Source organism: Apaloderma vittatum, unplaced genomic scaffold, assembly GCF_000703405.1.
Source record: "Apaloderma vittatum isolate BGI_N311 unplaced genomic scaffold, ASM70340v1 scaffold33829, whole genome shotgun sequence".
Classification (NCBI taxonomy): domain Eukaryota; kingdom Metazoa; phylum Chordata; class Aves; order Trogoniformes; family Trogonidae; genus Apaloderma; species Apaloderma vittatum.
In genome coordinates, this window is record NW_009737612.1 from 22,025 (window position 1) to 39,130 (window position 17,106).

Sequence of the window (17,106 nt, forward strand, 5' to 3'; positions counted from 1 at the left end):
TCTTTTGCTCTCTGATACAGAATTTCATCAGACTGATTTACTGAGCGTGCTTTCATAGACTTGTCAGTTGTTTTTCTAACAGCCCCACTTCTCTGGTCCAGCAGCTTCTTGCCTACTGGAAGGTGCTCTTTGAAAGAGCTAGCAGAAAGACACAATTAAAAAGTCTCCTACTTTCTGTGGAATATGATTTCATGTCCTGGTAGGTGAAGAAAACCCTTTAATGCTATTATGTACAGAAAGGCTCCCTTGGAGGCTCTCTAGTGCATGCATTCACAACGAGCATGAACGTTCGCTCCCAATCAAAACTAAACACAAGAGCCCTGAGTAAGTAGAGAGCAGAGTTAAAAAATTACTTAGGCAGACAGAAGCTTACTTTCAAAGCTCCTTGGTTGCCAATTCCTGTTAGGAGAATGGCATTTGAGCATCCTGCTCAGGCTTCTATCTGCATCCTTAGAAAACTATTTGGTAGAGAGTGATCAAAGCTACTAGATACACATGCCGACACACGTGAAAAGCAGCAATAGTTTGTGTTGTAGAAGGTGTGTCTGTTTTAACACCAGGTAACGCCCAGCCTGGAACACTTCAATGGGCTCATGAAGCCACACTCACTTCCAGAAGCCTTTTGCTACTCCACAACTAGAAGATAGGTCTTGTCTGCACCAATGCCATGATCCTCTGAGACAGGTGACCACCGGTACCTAGTTATGGAGTAACTGGTCAGATTTTCCCCATAATGGAGGTGACATTTCGCTGTACGGACAGCAAGTGGCTGGTGCTGCCGCCCACCTCGCAGCACTCTTTTGCATCTCGGCGGGATAATAAGGTGGAGAGCAGCTTTCAAGCCCGCTTTTCCCTCCAGTGAGGGTCTCGGCAATAAGCCTGATTGGGAGAAGATACATTTTAGGACGTGCTGCAAGTGAGCAGGATGATTCATCCCCGCCTGTCTGCAAGATGAGGTGGATTCACCGAACTCTGAGCAGAGCCACACAGCGCATTAGCAGCAGGCTCACATCTAATAATAATACTCTGCCAGCAATTAAAAATACCACTCCATTTAAGGGTGAGATACACAGCTTCGGGTAGAGATTGTAGGATGTAAAAAATGACACCAGTGGGTATTTTAAGAGAAAACAGCTGAAGGTACAAGCTGGCTGCATGGCACGGTTCACTCCCCCGTGCTGGGCAGCCACTTCCACCTCCTTGGACCTCGCTGCCTCCTGGGAGCAGCAGCTGCCAAAGATACTGGGGAAGTGTGCCCCACCTTTCATTTGGGGCCAAATGGGCAGGTTTGGGGGCCAGGAGGCTGGGAGTGCAGGCAGGCTGGGATTTGTAGCATTGGGCAGAGTTCCCAGTGTCTCACTGTGCACCCAGGTGCCCAGGACAGCATCTGTACTTGGGAGCATGTGGGGAAGGCCCCCACATCGCTTTGGGAGCTTAGGAGGTTCCTAGGGATGCTCCAGAGCAGATTCAGGAGCAAATGAAGCAAAACAAAACCCACTTGTCATTTCCATGTCTTTAAGCTTGTTGCTGGCTGTCACTCAGACCTGTCTAGGCTCACCTTGAGGGGAGGCAGGGAGTTTGAACTGATAAAATAGATCACAGAGAGGTAATAGATAATACTGCCTGTGCCAGAACTCCCCTTGGAAAAATGAAAAGCTAAAAAAGGAGCAATATACTTAGAGACAAAAAAGGACTTGCATACAGCCCAAGACTAGTGTCCTAGGCTGCTAGCCAACCCAATTTAGTGTGACAGCTGAGGTGGCATCTTAGAAAGTGAAAAACAATTCTGGCCAGAATTGTCTAAGTCAGACAGCCTGAATATAGTCTGGTTCCTTACCCGGTCACAAGCAACCTTCACTCTCCACATAAAGCTTTTACCATATTCAGCTGTATCAGATGGTTGCTAAGATTTGCTTCCATGCAAAAAACCCCAAACATATTCCCTAGCTGGGATGGGCAGGACACGTACAAAAAATGTATGGTACTTACACTGTGTCTGTGTATATTCTGTGTCAGCATAATGCCTCACTGTACCAACTACTGATTTTCAGGGACTGTATATACTGTTATTATTTGTAATGAGCCAATGGCCACGGCAGGCCAGGTAGCACAGCCCACGTCGTTGGCTGGAGGGGATCAGCAGCCCCCGCTGCCAACACCTCCTGCAGCAACCACAGCTCCTTCACGCCTTTGTGCTGTTGCTGCAGAAAATAGAGCAGCTCCATCTCATTCACACGCCGTAACTATTTTTACAAGCACCGGCAGCATACACTGTCCTTCAGGTTACATCTGCCTGTGTGCTCATTAAAAAAAGGAGGGGTAAGGCAGCAAATTCAACCAGGGAATGGGAAATGGATTTGCAGTAAGTCTGGCATGACCCTGGGTCCAGCAGTGCCAAGAAAAACAGAAGCACTCCTGAAAAATGCATAAGCAAAGCCCAATCTAAAGCATTTACAGAGCTAACAAATGGTTAATGAGCAGTAAATAGTGGGTTGCTGGTAATTTTGCAGCTCTTTGTTGGAGACTTGGCAACCTGCTGTGTTTTATAAATGGATGAATGACAGAAAATGGGTCGGTTTCTGCTGGCCACTGCATCCTACAGGTCCCCATACAGACATGGGAACAGCAGTGCTGGAGCAGTCCTGGCACTGGCATGGTTTTGGCATCCTTTCATCCTGGGAAACAAGAATTTCAAGCTCATCCTCAGTGTCAACTGAGTTTGTTAGCAGGTAACACCAACACCACTGTAAGTTTTTCTGCAGTTTTCTTTATGCTAGCAGTATTGATCAGGGCACGCTGAAAGGTCATTAGGACCCTTTGCAGGCCTATTCCTTGGTTTTCTCTCTTCCTGCTAACAAATCTTACTTGTGAACAGCTGGAAGGTAATTTCAAAGCAACTGTGAACACTGATAACAACCCAAGTGCTGTAAGAAAGCAGTTCTCTCCCAAAAAACGTTACCACCTCGTGTATGTAATCCACCTTGCCGAAGCGCAGATTTGTATCCTCAGCTCTCTTCCCTCACACAAGCATGTGCTTTACTCACAGCATGGGACCAGCTAAGAGCTCTCTAGCCCCTGCTCTCATAAGCAGGACTGAGCCACACAAAAGGCAGGAAGCCACCTGGGAGCACTTTCATTTCCATTCCTGCCCATAATTATTTTAATCTCTGCTCCCAGTTTTCAGCTTGCTGGCAGCCACAGCTCACTCACGGAGAGAGAAAGGAATGCAAATCTTGGAAGATAAAACCAAAGCACCCAGAACTGCAAAATGTAAAACAAAAGCAAGGGTCACACATACTCCCCAGGCTTGTAATAGCTCCTCATGATGCATCATCCCATCAATGTTGATATTCAGAAGATCTTCAAAACGCTGCAAGCACCTTTGCAGGAAAGACATGGAATGAGTAACTCCAGAACCAGAACAAACATCTCTTCTGGGAAGGATCCTCTCTCAGATACATTTTGGCTTAAATCAGGATTTCAAACATGCAAGAAATCACAGAATTAAAGACAAAGCCCCTGAGTGCTAAAGCATGTGTTGCAGGCCAGGATCCCGGATTTTATACCATGTGCCCATGTGTCTCTAACCCCAGACCCTGCTGGGGGACAGCGGACAGCAGAAAAAAAAGAAAACCCCAACTAATCCAAATGAGCCAGCCAACAAAACTACCTGGCTTGTTTTTTCTGCCTCGGAGACGTACTTCTCTGAGGCAGAAGCTTTTAGGGATGAACATTCCCAAATCACTCAAAGATGCCTGCCCATCCTTTCTTATCGGTTGCTATGGTGAGAGATGACGGAGCCCCAGACGGGTATAATAATACGAGGCAGCGCGCGGGCAAGGGATTCAGCAGAGGCAGGAGGAGGGAGGCAAGCGGAGGGAAGCGGGGAAGGCACTGCCCGACCGTGGCCACGCTGCTCGCCAGCACCGACGGGGCCACCGCGGACCTGTTCGGGGAGGTAAGGGGGCTCTGGGAGGGCTCAGTGATGGGCGCATGCGTGCTGTTCCACTCTTCACATTAATGAATGGTTGAAACAGTTGTTAAGATGAGCTGGCTCTTGGGTGAATTAAAAGGAAGTTAGATATAGTGAAAGGGAGAGGAAGAAAGGAAAAAGAAACAGGTTCTATTGCATGCAGCTCTCACTCGGAGCACTCGGCTGGCTGGGAGAGATAACCCTGCGTGAAGGCTCAGAGAGCACTTTGGGGATCTAAAGGAGCGATGTACTGAAGTGATTTGTGGCTGTCACTAAACAGTAATTTGTTATTGGTCAGCGTCTTTTATCTGGAGGATAGCTTTGTACTCAATGTTCGTATATTTGTGTTTCCCTAAAGGCACTGATTTTATATTTCACCAACCTTCAGATTTCACATTTAAGATCCTGATATTACAGTGTGAGATGCTGCAGGAACAGAAGGAGGTTATCCTCTATTAAGGAACAAGTAAGGTACAGAAAATGCAGCAAAAACTTAAATCAGTGTATTAATAGTTGTGGCTTTTTAGATGGCATTTAGATATAAAAATCAAAACACCTATTGGCAGTTTGACAAGGCAAGTTGGAGGTAGTTTATGTTAATCACACTTGCAGTATCCTTTCAGTTCCATGGGAAACAGAAAAAGCTAAAAAAGCTTCCTATATAGACAACTAGTCAGAAGATATTTTTAAAAAAATCTGTTTAGAGTGTAAAATATGCTCTATGTCACAGTCACTTTTTTTTGTTACAAAGCAGGGTGATACAGTAGTTTGGGCCCCAGCAGGGCTCACCTTTTATAACTTTAGCCATCTAAGACTTAGCATCTAATCTAAGCTAGCCAGGCATAGTCCCGAGTCCAATCTAAAGCCAGTGGAAAGACTTCAGTGATGTCAGTGGCCTTTGAGCCTGTACACAAATCGGGAAACTCAGCCTCTCCTCGCATCTGGTTTCAGGGGCACAATGAACATCGAAGTGCACAACATCACTTACACCAGCGCCACCATCTCCTGGGCCATGAACAACCCCTGTCCAGAGAACTACTACCACGTCATGTACCGCCCCAACTGGAACAGTGTCTTTGCTGGCTATTTACGCCCAAACTTCCACCGTGAGGAGCGAGTTCCTCACCCCCTCAGCTCCCTTGTCCTTCACCGACTCACTCCATCCACCATCTACGTCCTCTGCATCACATGCAAGAACTCTTACCCCTCCAGCAACCACTGCACCACCTTCCACACCCTGAACAAAACCCCCCTGGTTTTCGGCGGCTCTAAGCACGAACCTACCACCTCCATGTGGATGGTGAGCAGTCTGCTGCTCCTCTGCTTCATTGCTCTCCTGGCCTACGGCTGCCTGCAGTTCTGGTCGGCGCGGTGCCACCGGGCTGCGAGGCTGAAGCATCCTGACAACAGCCCTGAAGAAGCGGGTGAAGGGAGCGGCTCGCCGGAGGGGCCACTAAATGACAGACTGAGAGAAGAGCTTCTGGAAGTCCCCATGACCACTGTGCTAATGAGGAGCTCCAGTTTCATGATGGAGAGTCCGCAAAGCTCCCCGCACTGCTTTTTCTCCTACAAAACCAGCGACGATAAAAGGGCCATCTTGCCGCAGCACGGCCTTCAGTGAGAGCAAAATAAAGGGAGACCCTGCTTAGAGGTTTGGTTTGTGTTGCTCTTTCCCAGCTCTTGACAACAGCACTGTCTGCGTGTCCATGGGGGCTGTTTGTCCCAGGGTAGAACATGAGATGGGGACATTGGTCACAGGGAGAAAGATTTTTGTCAAGTGACAAAAATATTCTCATTTGCTGTGGGTTTTTTAAAAAGAAACCAAGTCAGCTCTCTGGGAACGGCTAGGCTAGGCTCGGTCAACTGTAGTGTCATTAGCTAATCTGCATCAGTGCTGTAGGTTCACTTCAGAGTCACCAATCAATGTGCACAAGAAACAAACTCCACTCAAGTACTTTCACACTTGAGCAATCCTCCATTAGCATCACACCTCAAGCTCTCATAATGCCTGTATAAACAGTCATCACAGTCTGACAAAAGAGCTTTTTGTCAGTGTTAAGTAGTCTGTATTTGCACACACAAGTATTTTAGCAATTCCCATTTCGAACTACAAATGGGATTCCTGAAGTGGGGATGAGCACTGCTTCGAAGCTCCAACTCACTCTCCTCTGCGCATTTAGATGGATGTGACTTGGTCTCAGTGCCGACACCAAGCACAGAGCAGCGTCAGCACCCCCTAACACAGGCATGTTACAGAGAAGACTATGGGAAAGCAATAGCACACTGAGTCTGCTTCCTGCATGGCTTTTTGGCTTCACACAGCAACATGACCTTGCTCATTTGCACCCGCCATATTACCAATGAACTAGTTCTTGCATTTCTTTCTTCCTAAATAAATACTTCCAACCTTCTGCCTGTTGTGGCTCATTTACTGACCTTGGATCCGTAGAGATAATACGGCTGAACATTGGCTGGCTTGTCCCTCTGGGGTTCCTGTGTGAACGGGATCGCTGTCCTCACAAACCTGTGGCAGGCACGGGAGATGGGAAGGAAAGTGGCCAGAGCCCAGTTAATTGCACAGCCTGGGATGAACTGTTGCAGCCTCATTAGCAATTCATCACCTGAGCTCCACGAAGCGGAATGCAAACTCCTACCCCAATCTATTGGTGGTGTAAACCATATCAGTTTAATCTACCAAAAGTGGGGGTTCTTCTCATTTGGGGCAGGCAAGAAATCCATACAGGAGTAGCTACCGCAGCTTTGCTGTTCAGTAAACCAACTCTCTAAACCAAACTAGCTCAGCTGCTCACAAACACTGTCCAACTTTGTTGAGTGAATTTGTTACTAACATTTTCAAGACCGGGGGAGTTAGTGGGCTTTAACTTACATTTTAACTGTAACTGTTGCATGTCATAGGGAATGAAAACCTCTCCACAATGCATGTGAATTTTATGTGGCAGGTTTGACATTTTAGAAAGGAAAGCGGGATCTCCAGGTGCCCCCTGCCTTGCATTTTCTCCTCACCTGTTGGTGGATCCATTGTAGCAGTAGTTGGGTAGAAAATCGAAGTTGAGCTCCCAGAAGACGTGGAGGGTGATGCGCCCATAGGGCGCGGAGACGTTGTGGTTGGCCTCCCGGAACATGGCATCAAAGCTGTCCAAAGTCATGTGCTTGCACAGCAACCTGTGCGTCAGGCGATTTATTTCCAAGAGCCACTCCAGCTCCTGCAATGCATAAAGCAGCAGCAAATGCAACATATTACCAAGATGATGATAGAAACAGCTGATTTAATTGCTAGGGGAATTATTTTATATCCAGACCCACACAGAACTTTCCAGGTGAGGATGTGTTCAACTGATGTCTTTAGCATTTGCTAAAGACATCAGTTGAACTCAGTGGCCAAGGCCAATTGCACTTCGACTTAAAGGGAGCCCTGGTGCAGCATCTCCTAAACCTGTGGGAAGCAAAATTAATTTGCTCCCCCCTGAGCACTGACTGGCTTTCACATCAGAATCCTTTCAAAGGTGGAAACTGGTGATTTTACACTACTTGACTCTGATGCTCTTGTGACATACCAAAGACAGCAACTCCTGCACATGGACAAATGATGTCTCAGCCACCTTCATCCAACAGGGGAATTAGAGATTTCCTTCTCCCAGGTTACAGGGCTCTCTTATATGAGCTCTGCAAAATCTAACTGCTGCCTGTCACGTTATGATTTATGCAGAAACTTAGTGGTCCAATAATAATGCAATTAAAGCTGCATAAATAGAAATAATAGAGACTCTGCAGCATAAAGGAGAATACATGGCTGGCTAAAACCTAATGTAGGTGGGACTTGAAGGTGGAAACAGCTGCCTGTGTATCCACACCAGTGTATTATTCTCTCAATAACAGTTCTTACCACTATGGAAGTCAGGTCCTCGCTCTCGAAGCGGCTAATAGCCTGGTCTAACGATTTGTACATCGCCGCTGAGATACGCTGGGTTATGAGCCTGTTCAGATCAATTGACCTACCCAGCAACTAGGAAAAGGAAACATATTTGCATGTTACATACAGATGAAGAAAATGCATTTTATTGTTTTCCTCTGACAGACACAAATTAAAACCAAACATCCAAGTCTGTTGAAAGCAGTGATGCAAACACCTTGGTTGAGATTACTTAAGAGGGAAGGAGGGAAATGTGGAGCATAACTCATTTTCCTCTCGGGCCCCATGCCCTGAGCGCAGCGTGCCAGAAACAGGTTCAACTCTTCCATTCCAGCACCCACCTTGATTTGAGCCCAGCACTAGGATGCCAGACACCAACAAAAAAGTAATAGATCAAGAGCTATGAGTACTGGAGTCTATTGCTTGCACTGTACCTGGACATGCCTCTGCTTGAGCAGTGTTTCATAGCGATTGGATGGTGGGTATGGAATAATCACCCCATAATTCTTACATTCAGCCCGGAAACGTTTGTCCAATAAAACACTGAAAAAAGGAAGCGGTGTCAGGAAAACAGAAACACTCATTATCAGTTTCTCTCTGGATCTGTCCTAGAGTTGTTTTCACCCTTCTTGTTGCCTTCCTCTGAATGCCAAGAATTTTCCACATACTAATAACTCTGTTTGTGTGACTAAATCACAGGGCAGTGGTTGTTACCTCAGGACTGCTATGCTCTTGTCCATCAGTCTTGGCTTTTACATCTCGAACATTAAAAAAAGACAGAAGATTGTGCTGAAAAATATCACTAGTGCCTGGCACTGGGATAGTCCCACAGGTCTGCTCCCTCCTTAAAGATCTGCTCTGGGAACATTTGGTCTGTGATGGTGACTAGTCTCCTCCTCTAAGGCCAAATGTAATCTTGAGACAAAGCTCTTTGCCGAGTTACATCAGATCTTGTGTCACCTTTGGGGCCATGAGTGGAGGACTCTCACTAGAGTTCATCTGTGTTCTTTAAAGTGGTAAAAAGGAAATTTCAAAAGGGGACTGTCTCTCCACAAGGGAGCAAAAGACTCTGCAGAAGTCCTACAGTCAACTGGTCTGATGTGTGAACTAAGACACTGAGTACCCTTCTGGCTTTTACAAGTCCTGCTGCTTTACTAGGGCGAGGACAAGTGCATACTCATGTTTTGTAGAGATGAGGGGCTTCTACTCATCTGGCTGGTACAAAAACATAAGTCAAGCAAGGACAGTAGGCTCAGTTTGTTTTTCTGCTGCTCTCAGAAATTGTACTCAGACAGCTACTTAGGATGCCAGTTATTAGTTTTTCACTTTTAACTATCTTTCCTTGCCATGATTAATTAATTTGCCCCATCTACACTGGTCTAACAGGGACAGCCAGCTCTGTGGAACAGGGGTGATCTATCTCATGTTTACTTGCAGCAGCTGCTCCCTGAAGGGAACTTTTTGGTTAGTGGCGATTTGGATGTAGCCATATCCTCAGTCATTAACAGTCAGGTTCTCCTACCTGCCAGCCATTGCTTTGTAATAGGCAAAGATCTGATCTGCCAGCTTGTACACAAATTGATCAAAACACAAATTCACCTGGGGGAGAAAAAAAAAGACTTTGTGAGGGTGTCACCACCATGGCAGCTCCTTCCTATGCATGCAAGATTAATACAACTCAACACAGAGCTCTAATTTAATACATACATATATGTCACGCTATATAAAAACCGTATTGCAGTTCTCACACACTGAAAGAAAGCAGGAAATTAGAGTCACGTTTCTCCCTTATAGTTTCTGCATGTTCTTACAGGTCCTGGTGCCCCATTCCCAGTCACCCTTCTCACTCAGAGATCTCCAGTTTCTCATTTTCCTCTGATGTCTCCTAACGCTCCACCCATCAGACAAGACTATTCCACATTCCCAGTGTTTGAGAGCCTTTGACTTCCACAGTTCCCCATGGGTACAGCTAAGCTGAAGCCCTTAATCAGCAGAGTCTCTAAGCTCTCTGGAAATTCTGATCTTTTGCAAACATTCTTATTGGGTATTGTTTTCAGGAGATGCCTGTAAAGAATTTACTGAGCTGCTGGGTGGGGCTGTCAAACAAGGCAGTGTTACCCCAGTGAGCAACTTCTATAAATAAAGAAGAAGGGAACTTACTTCAGCTTCAATTTCATCGTATAGGAACTGCTTTTTGAACTTGGTCAAGGCATAGTATGCACTGTCATTATAGAGGTCCAATGGGTAGAGAACATACCTGAGGGCAAGAAGACAGACCATATCTTAAATTAACTTTGGAGCATATCAGCAAAAGTGGCAGCCAGTGCATGCACCCTGCTCAGTGCAAAAAATAGCTTTTCTCTGGCTTCACTCCTATCACCTCCCCTTCCTCTAGCCCTTCCAGCCTCGCCCTGCCACAAGCTCTCTCTCCTTGTGTCCTGCTGGAAGCAGCTAGAACAGATCTGGATTTGAGCTAACTGTGACTTCTTCCATCAACACTTGCTCCTTCTGTGCCCTTAAAAAAGCTCTCATCCTGCCTTCACTTCACAGAGTGCTCTGACTATGGCTGTAAAATAGAAAACATTTTTCCTAATGAGGAGGACATTATGAACATCGTTACATTTACACAATAGCAATTCCTCTCATCTCTTATCACATATGTAAAAACCCATGTTTAGGAGCCTTAGCCAGGGCACACATCCCTTTGGTTTCACGATCTGTCTGACTGCTGCATGCAGATGATGGTACCACCAAGTTGTGCCCACACCCGAACAGAGTTGCCAACTGCTGGTTTATGATGCACAAGTAAGTGCCAGGAAGCCACCCGTGTGCGTCTGCTAACGAGGTGTTCGCACAGCGCACATTCATGTGACAGCAAGTCAAGAAACATCCATTTTCCCTCCCACATCAAAAAGACTGTTCATCACCAGCCTGCCCTTCTCCAAAACAAACTCCCAAACCACAGCGCGTGCACAATCCCAGCAGAGCCCGCCAGCTCTTACTCCATCATGGAGGGTTCTTTGGTTTCCAGAATATGGTCCGTGAGGATCCAGGGCATGGACATTTCGATGGGGAATTGGATGCGGCGGCCCATGGTCAGCTCCAGGAAGAATTCGCGGAACCAGAGCTGGGACAGGTCGCAGCACTGCTGCAGTGCTTCTGAAACACAGAGGAGATCCCCCCAGCCAGAGGGCACCCATGTTACCCCCACGGGAATGGCCATCACGGAATTGCACAACAGGCACTTGCTGCAGCCTCATGTTGGACTAGTTTTGGGTACGGAACTTTTTTCTAGGATGTCTCTGTTTTTAAACCCAGACCATGTGCCATGGCGTCTGAGCATTTTGTGATGGAAGAAGAAAAAAGGGATCATTGCTTTTGCTCTAGAGCTCCAAGCAGAACATTTCAATGGCTCCTGATTACTCTGGAAGATTTCTTCTGTGCCCAGTAGCTCAGAAATTTGTCTGGACCAAAAGAAAATTCTGGTCCTAGAAAATCTACCACCTGTGACTGTTTGCTGGCTCATTCCTGTTCACATAATGATTACTACCTAGAAAAACACCTGAATCTGGCAAAAGTAGGACATCTGGGAAAAAATCAAGGAAAATCTTCTGCATAGGTCAATGAGGAGCAAAGCGGCTCTACCCTTGCCTTTCTGAGCATGCAAGAGTTGGATTCAAGCCTCCCCTTGCCATAACCTCACCGCTGATGTTGAGGAGGTGGGTGAAGAAGAAGGACTGCTTGTGGAACTCCTCAATGGCCAAGACTATGGGCCCATCCAAGCTGCTCCTTAGGGTCTTCTTTGAGCCACTCTTGTCTGCTATCAGGGATTCCAGCATGGTCCGCACCATGTAAAGCTTTGAAAGAAAGTTGACAGGCAGTTAGCACTCTGCAGTGAGACACTGCAACACAAGGCCACAGTGCTCTGCAACAAAAAATAACACTTCTCCCAGGTGGCTCCTACTCCCTGCACCCATAAGCCACTATCTTTCTGAGCTAGAAATAATTACACCCTTAAAAAGGAGGCTTTGGGAACTATACAACAAATTTGGCACCAAAGCAACATTTAACAATCAACAGTGTGAAGACACAAATAAACCGTGGAAACAGCTGCTGATTCACAGCATGGAAGACTCCTGCATGGGTGTAAGAGCATTAATTCCACACACAGGAGACGGACATTTACGTACCTGCGTACTTGATGGTCCTACTGCTCGTCGTGGGACTTTAATATCGAATCCGCCTTTAGGATCCTTCTCACCTCTCAGGCAAGGATCATTTGGAGGCTCTCGACCTCCCTCCCAGTCACAGATTGTCTTCCGAATTGCCTGAAGGACGCTGGAGTGAGTGGGAAAGGGACAGCTTAAGCTTGATTCTACTTCAAGATGAAAATATTCACTGCTGTGCACATATAGGAGGAAAAATATCTGTGGTGGGGACATACACTATTGTTATTGGAGGAGTCTTGCCCAAAAGTTACCTCAGAAAGTGCTGCTGGCCAAGGTATGTTGGCTTGTTGTATGCTCTGAGGTGTATGCAGGGCCATGTGCTTATGTAGTACAAATGCTACACAAAGACATGGGGTTTGCATTACATTCAAGGACAGACTGACCTGATGAGAACATTCTTCTTCTTCCTGACAGCCTGCCTGAGTGGCTCCCGCAGGGTCACCTGGGCAAAGTCCTGCAGGGCTGCATAGATAGTGTTGCGGATGGCTTGGTTAAAGACACTCTCCATCCGGCCCATCAGCACTTGAAGACCTTTGATCATGGCAATTACCTGAAGCAAAAATTAAAACCAGATCTATTTGCTATTTTTCCACTGTATGAAGAGGTCCATAAATCCAGCATTAAGAGAATTTGGGAGTAAACCAATTCTACTCGGGTAGCTTAGGTCCAGTAATTAGGTGGGTAGTTTTTTTGGTGTTAGCTGCCTTACAGTTCACAACAAGCTGAGGAGAGCATTTACACCACCAGTTTCTTGCAAATGGCCCGTCTCTTGGCAGGCTCTATTTCCACTTCTGATCTCTTGATATCTGTAATAACACACAGTCCCAGGGAACTGCATGTGCTCCACACGTGGGTGCAGCTGCGTGGCTTGCACAGCTCTCCACCCACACCAGGGCACAGGCTTCCTTGCATTAGGGTACAGTGACAATTCCCGGGAAGGAGTGACCTACAAAATTAAGGCGTGTCCAAGCCACTGTGTAAGGCAAGATGAAGGTGTGAGGGGTAGGCTTGGAGGACTATTCCCACTGTCCACAGATAGCTGAACTGAGAGTTGACAGGTCCTGGGGACTAGCTGAAAATCTCTTGTGCTGGCACAGTGCCTGAATGTAGTTCCAGGTCTTGCTCCAAGTCGCACTGTGGGATGTGGAAGCATTTAAGCCCTTAACGTTGGCCACAGGGATGAGGAACTGGCTAAGTATGGTGAGATGCCCTTCCCTCCTCTTCCCCTGGCCTGAAGAACATGGTCAGGAAACCAACCCTCACTGATTTTCACTCTTGTGCAGCTGGCACCTACCTCTACAAAGGCAAACTTCTCTTCACTGGTGTAATTGTACCGGGTGGCTCTCTCATACTCTTCTGCTGTTCCTGGGCAATCTTTATTACAGAATTTATCTGTGGGATGAACCAGCTTCCAAGAGTACTAGAAAATGGAAAGAGACGCTGTCAACATCGCAGTGAGTAAGAAGCCAGACTGGAAAGACTGAAGAGGGCCCAGGAAAATACTCCCTAGACACTACTACAGTTGTTGACGTTCCTCTGGGAGACTTTGTGCTTCTTCCTGGCTTTATTATCACTGCACTGAATATTGTTTTTGTTTATTTGGGAGGTTGCAGTCATACTGGGCTTTTGGTATCTATGGACTTGTGTTGAGATGTGGTCGAAATTTTCCAAATTAAGAATTTCCATTATCATCTGAAGTACAGTTTTAGCTGCTCAAGACCCAGACTCATCCCAATCTGCTTTCAGTACTTTACCAAGGAGTTCAGGTTAGGAGAACAGTCACCCAGTCCCCCTCTAACATCAGTGGGGACACCCCAGCACCTGCAAAGGGCAGTTCAGGTCCAGGGTAAGATGATCAAGTTCTCTTTCTCTATGTGGTACTGAAAGTGTTCAGGGTCATTAGCTGCCTGATCTTAGTGTATTTGTTAATAGCTTAAAGTCAGGTGGCATGAAAGTAAGCTCACCTTTCCACAGTCTTTGTTACAAGCCATGTTAAAAAGTTCATGCTCAGCTGGGAAAAGGAGGACACTGCACACTCACCACTTCCATGACGTGGGCACTCCACTTGGACAGCAGCTGCAATCCCCGTAAAGCAAGATCAAAGAGCTCCCTGTATTCTTCATCTGATTTCTGGCTGTCCAGTCCTGAGCCAGTGACCACCTGGAGAACATCACATCGCGCAAGGACTACACTCAGCAACTTGCTGCAGAGACTTCACTGAGCCAAACAGCAGCCACAGATCTCTTTCTCTCAAATCCCAACTGAAATCAATTCCCCATGACCTTACAATCAAGCTAAATTTGAGCGGTGGATATATATAGTCCCTCAGGAAAAGGGCTATAACTTGGCCAGGCTCTTTTTACCCAGGCAGTCAATTTATTTCCTACAGAAAAATGAGTCTGATATGTCATCTCTGAGCAAATAACTGGCTGTTTTCATTCCAATTTCCCATTCCTTTTTGATGGTCTAATACTACGGAAATCCTTGAGAGTCCTTTACTGATTTAAAGTTCAAATAAACACTTAAGAATGCCAAGAAGAAAAGAGCCGAGAATGCTGACAATTCATTAAACTAATGATGATGAATGAGGATCACATATTTGCAAAAAACCAGTCACTGACAGTCAGAAATGAAAAGAACAGAGATGCACTCGTGAACTTTCCTTGAAGCCCTGACCAAAGCTCTGTATAACAGAAAAGACCCATTTGCAAGTCTTGGGTGTTCTGCCATCTGGCCGAAAATAAGCATTTAGTTGCAAATTTTCTTCTTTTTCACATTTCAACAAGGCTGTGGCCAAAGAGGAGAAGCTGTTGCAGGAGATCTTCTGGTGCACATGATTTTGTGCCTGCAGGGGCCTTCCATAACTTGAGAACTGGTTTGTTCCACCACTTAAGTAGTTTTTTCCCTCCTCAATATATGTCCTTGGCAGACCATACTCCTGGCATGCTTGTCCTCTCCCAACCTCATCTGTCTAACGAGCCTGATTAGGGCAGCTGCCCGCTGAGCTTACCTCGCTGTTGCTGTAGCGAGCGAGCTCTGAGATGAAGCGGATGTGGTCATCTCGGATCTGGACCATCTGCTCACAGATGTTGTACTGAGGACTTATACTGCTCTGAGTGCACGTCCACCTGGGCAAAAAAAGCAAGAGTTTCAAGCAGAGGACATGGGCCTCCGCTCAAGATACCCCCAGGGACAAAGCCTTGTGCTCAACTGCTCTTTTCACTTCAACGTGCTCAAGACATGTCACCTTTAGGGCATATGTCAGCCTGTGTTGGCTCTCTCATGTCCCCTGGTGTGTGAGGTCTTCCAGAGGTGGTCTCACACAGCATGACAGGGACACCTGCCTCTCCTTCCAGCGTGAACAGCTCAGCTCCATCTGCCCTGAAGGCTGCTCTCCATGTTGGGCTCACCTACATCCCCGGGCAGAGACGGCTCCTTCCCAGGCCACCACTGGACAAGCTTTCAGGGAAGGATGAACTGCAAAGACCCAGCATTGTTTCTATCCCTTCTGCTAAATCTAGGGATAATCATCTCCTTAGATGCCATCCCTCTAGGTCTGAAATAGCTGTGTCATGCTGCCTTCTCCTGCAAGGAAAGACCCTGCAAGGGGCCAGCAAGGGAATGTCCCTCCCACTCTATTTTCTGTTTCTGGCTCTCATGACCAGATCAGTGAACACTGTGTATAAGCAATGAGCAGAATATGATTAAATGAAATAGTCTTTAATTTGCATTTAGTCATATGTAATGACATCCTAAAAGAAGCAAAAAAGGCCCAGTCGTACGAAAAAAGGGTGCAAATCAGGTCTATTTAATTTAACTTAACATCTACTTTTTCCCAATTCTGTATTAGCCACAAGCATAGAACCAGAACGGCTCCATCAAAAGTGCTTTCTGCAAGCACCTGTGTGTCAGTCAGACTCTCATGTCTTATTCTGTCATCACAATATAAATGTTCAGATCTTGCTTTTTTCCCCTCCTAAATAATTGTCCACCTTAAGACAGTCATCTTCTCCAGTCTAGATTGGCTGTACAAAAGGAAGGTGAGAAACCTGACTCTGATATGAACACAGACATGAAGACATATTCCTATAGGTAACTGTGAGGCACCTGCTGCCCATGTTTGTGGTGGCGGAAGGCCCTGAAAGTGCTGGATCATGTCATCCCTTGAGAAATCCATCCTCCCACAGTCCCATCGCTCGACTCTTACCCGTTTCCAATGTCCTGTGCTCCGCACCGGACAATCGGCAGGTTTGGCGGAATGGCCCGCGCCGAAAAATGCCACACACAGCCTAGTCCACAGTGCAGAAACAAAGCGCCATGCAGGAAAAACACCAATTACTTCCATTTTCATGGAGTCAAGGAGGGAAAGAAAGCAACAAGAACAATATTAGTAAGAAATGGGGATTATATGGAACCACCTTGACAGAGTTAGTGCTGGGAATCCCATGCAATTTGCTGGGAACGCAAGTGAGTGAGGAAGAAACGTTGGTTAGTAAGGCACGGCACACAGACCTGGTAAGACAGAGTTCAAGACAGACATTAAAATTGTGCACAGGTAAACAGCTCGCAAGCTACCCTGGTTTTGAGATGAGAAAATGAATGCAGCTGACACACGTTTCGTTGAAATGTGCTTTCTGAATCATTTGGGATAAAAAGGTGCATACTTTTAGACAATTTTTCCATTGTAAATTGAGTTATCAAAATATTCTTTCAATTCACATTTTGTAGAATTTTAATTGGGTTTTTTTCCATTTTTTTTTCTGTTTTATCCGAAAAACTTTTGCTCAGGAAGCTTTGCTGTGTTGTTTTCAAATTTCTGGTGAACAATTAATCGGCACTTTTCAACCAGCCTTTAGAAGGGCAGGGGAGGGTCGTGACTGGGTGAGTCACATGTTGGGCAGAATCTGGACCCTCCGGGATGGAAGGGGATGAGCAAAGAGAAGCAGAGAAATGAGACTGCAGGTTAGTTCCTG

General features: G+C 46.3%; 2 protein-coding genes across 3 annotated transcripts in view; one reads left to right on the forward strand and one right to left on the reverse strand.

The window, feature by feature from the left end:
* CYFIP2 (cytoplasmic FMR1 interacting protein 2) overlaps nucleotides 1-17,106 on the reverse strand; it is a 41,918-nt gene that overhangs the window by 12,909 nt on the left and 11,903 nt on the right. For both annotated transcript variants that reach the window (XM_009877390.1, XM_009877389.1), the window contains 13 exons: nucleotides 15,144-15,261; nucleotides 14,174-14,293; nucleotides 13,428-13,553; nucleotides 12,517-12,683; nucleotides 12,095-12,242; nucleotides 11,608-11,761; nucleotides 10,907-11,063; nucleotides 10,065-10,161; nucleotides 9,427-9,503; nucleotides 8,339-8,447; nucleotides 7,878-7,997; nucleotides 6,998-7,197; nucleotides 6,410-6,497 (listed from right to left, as the gene is read on the reverse strand). In XM_009877390.1, the coding sequence (XP_009875692.1) occupies nucleotides 6,410-6,497; nucleotides 6,998-7,197; nucleotides 7,878-7,997; nucleotides 8,339-8,447; nucleotides 9,427-9,503; nucleotides 10,065-10,161; nucleotides 10,907-11,063; nucleotides 11,608-11,761; nucleotides 12,095-12,242; nucleotides 12,517-12,683; nucleotides 13,428-13,553; nucleotides 14,174-14,293; nucleotides 15,144-15,261 (1,681 nt within the window). The remainder of the gene's footprint in view (nucleotides 1-6,409; nucleotides 6,498-6,997; nucleotides 7,198-7,877; nucleotides 7,998-8,338; nucleotides 8,448-9,426; nucleotides 9,504-10,064; nucleotides 10,162-10,906; nucleotides 11,064-11,607; nucleotides 11,762-12,094; nucleotides 12,243-12,516; nucleotides 12,684-13,427; nucleotides 13,554-14,173; nucleotides 14,294-15,143; nucleotides 15,262-17,106) is intronic.
* On the forward strand, nucleotides 4,932-5,594 carry FNDC9 (fibronectin type III domain containing 9). The gene has a single exon (XM_009877388.1). The coding sequence runs from the start codon at nucleotides 4,932-4,934 to the stop codon at nucleotides 5,592-5,594; it is 663 nt and encodes a 220-aa protein (XP_009875690.1).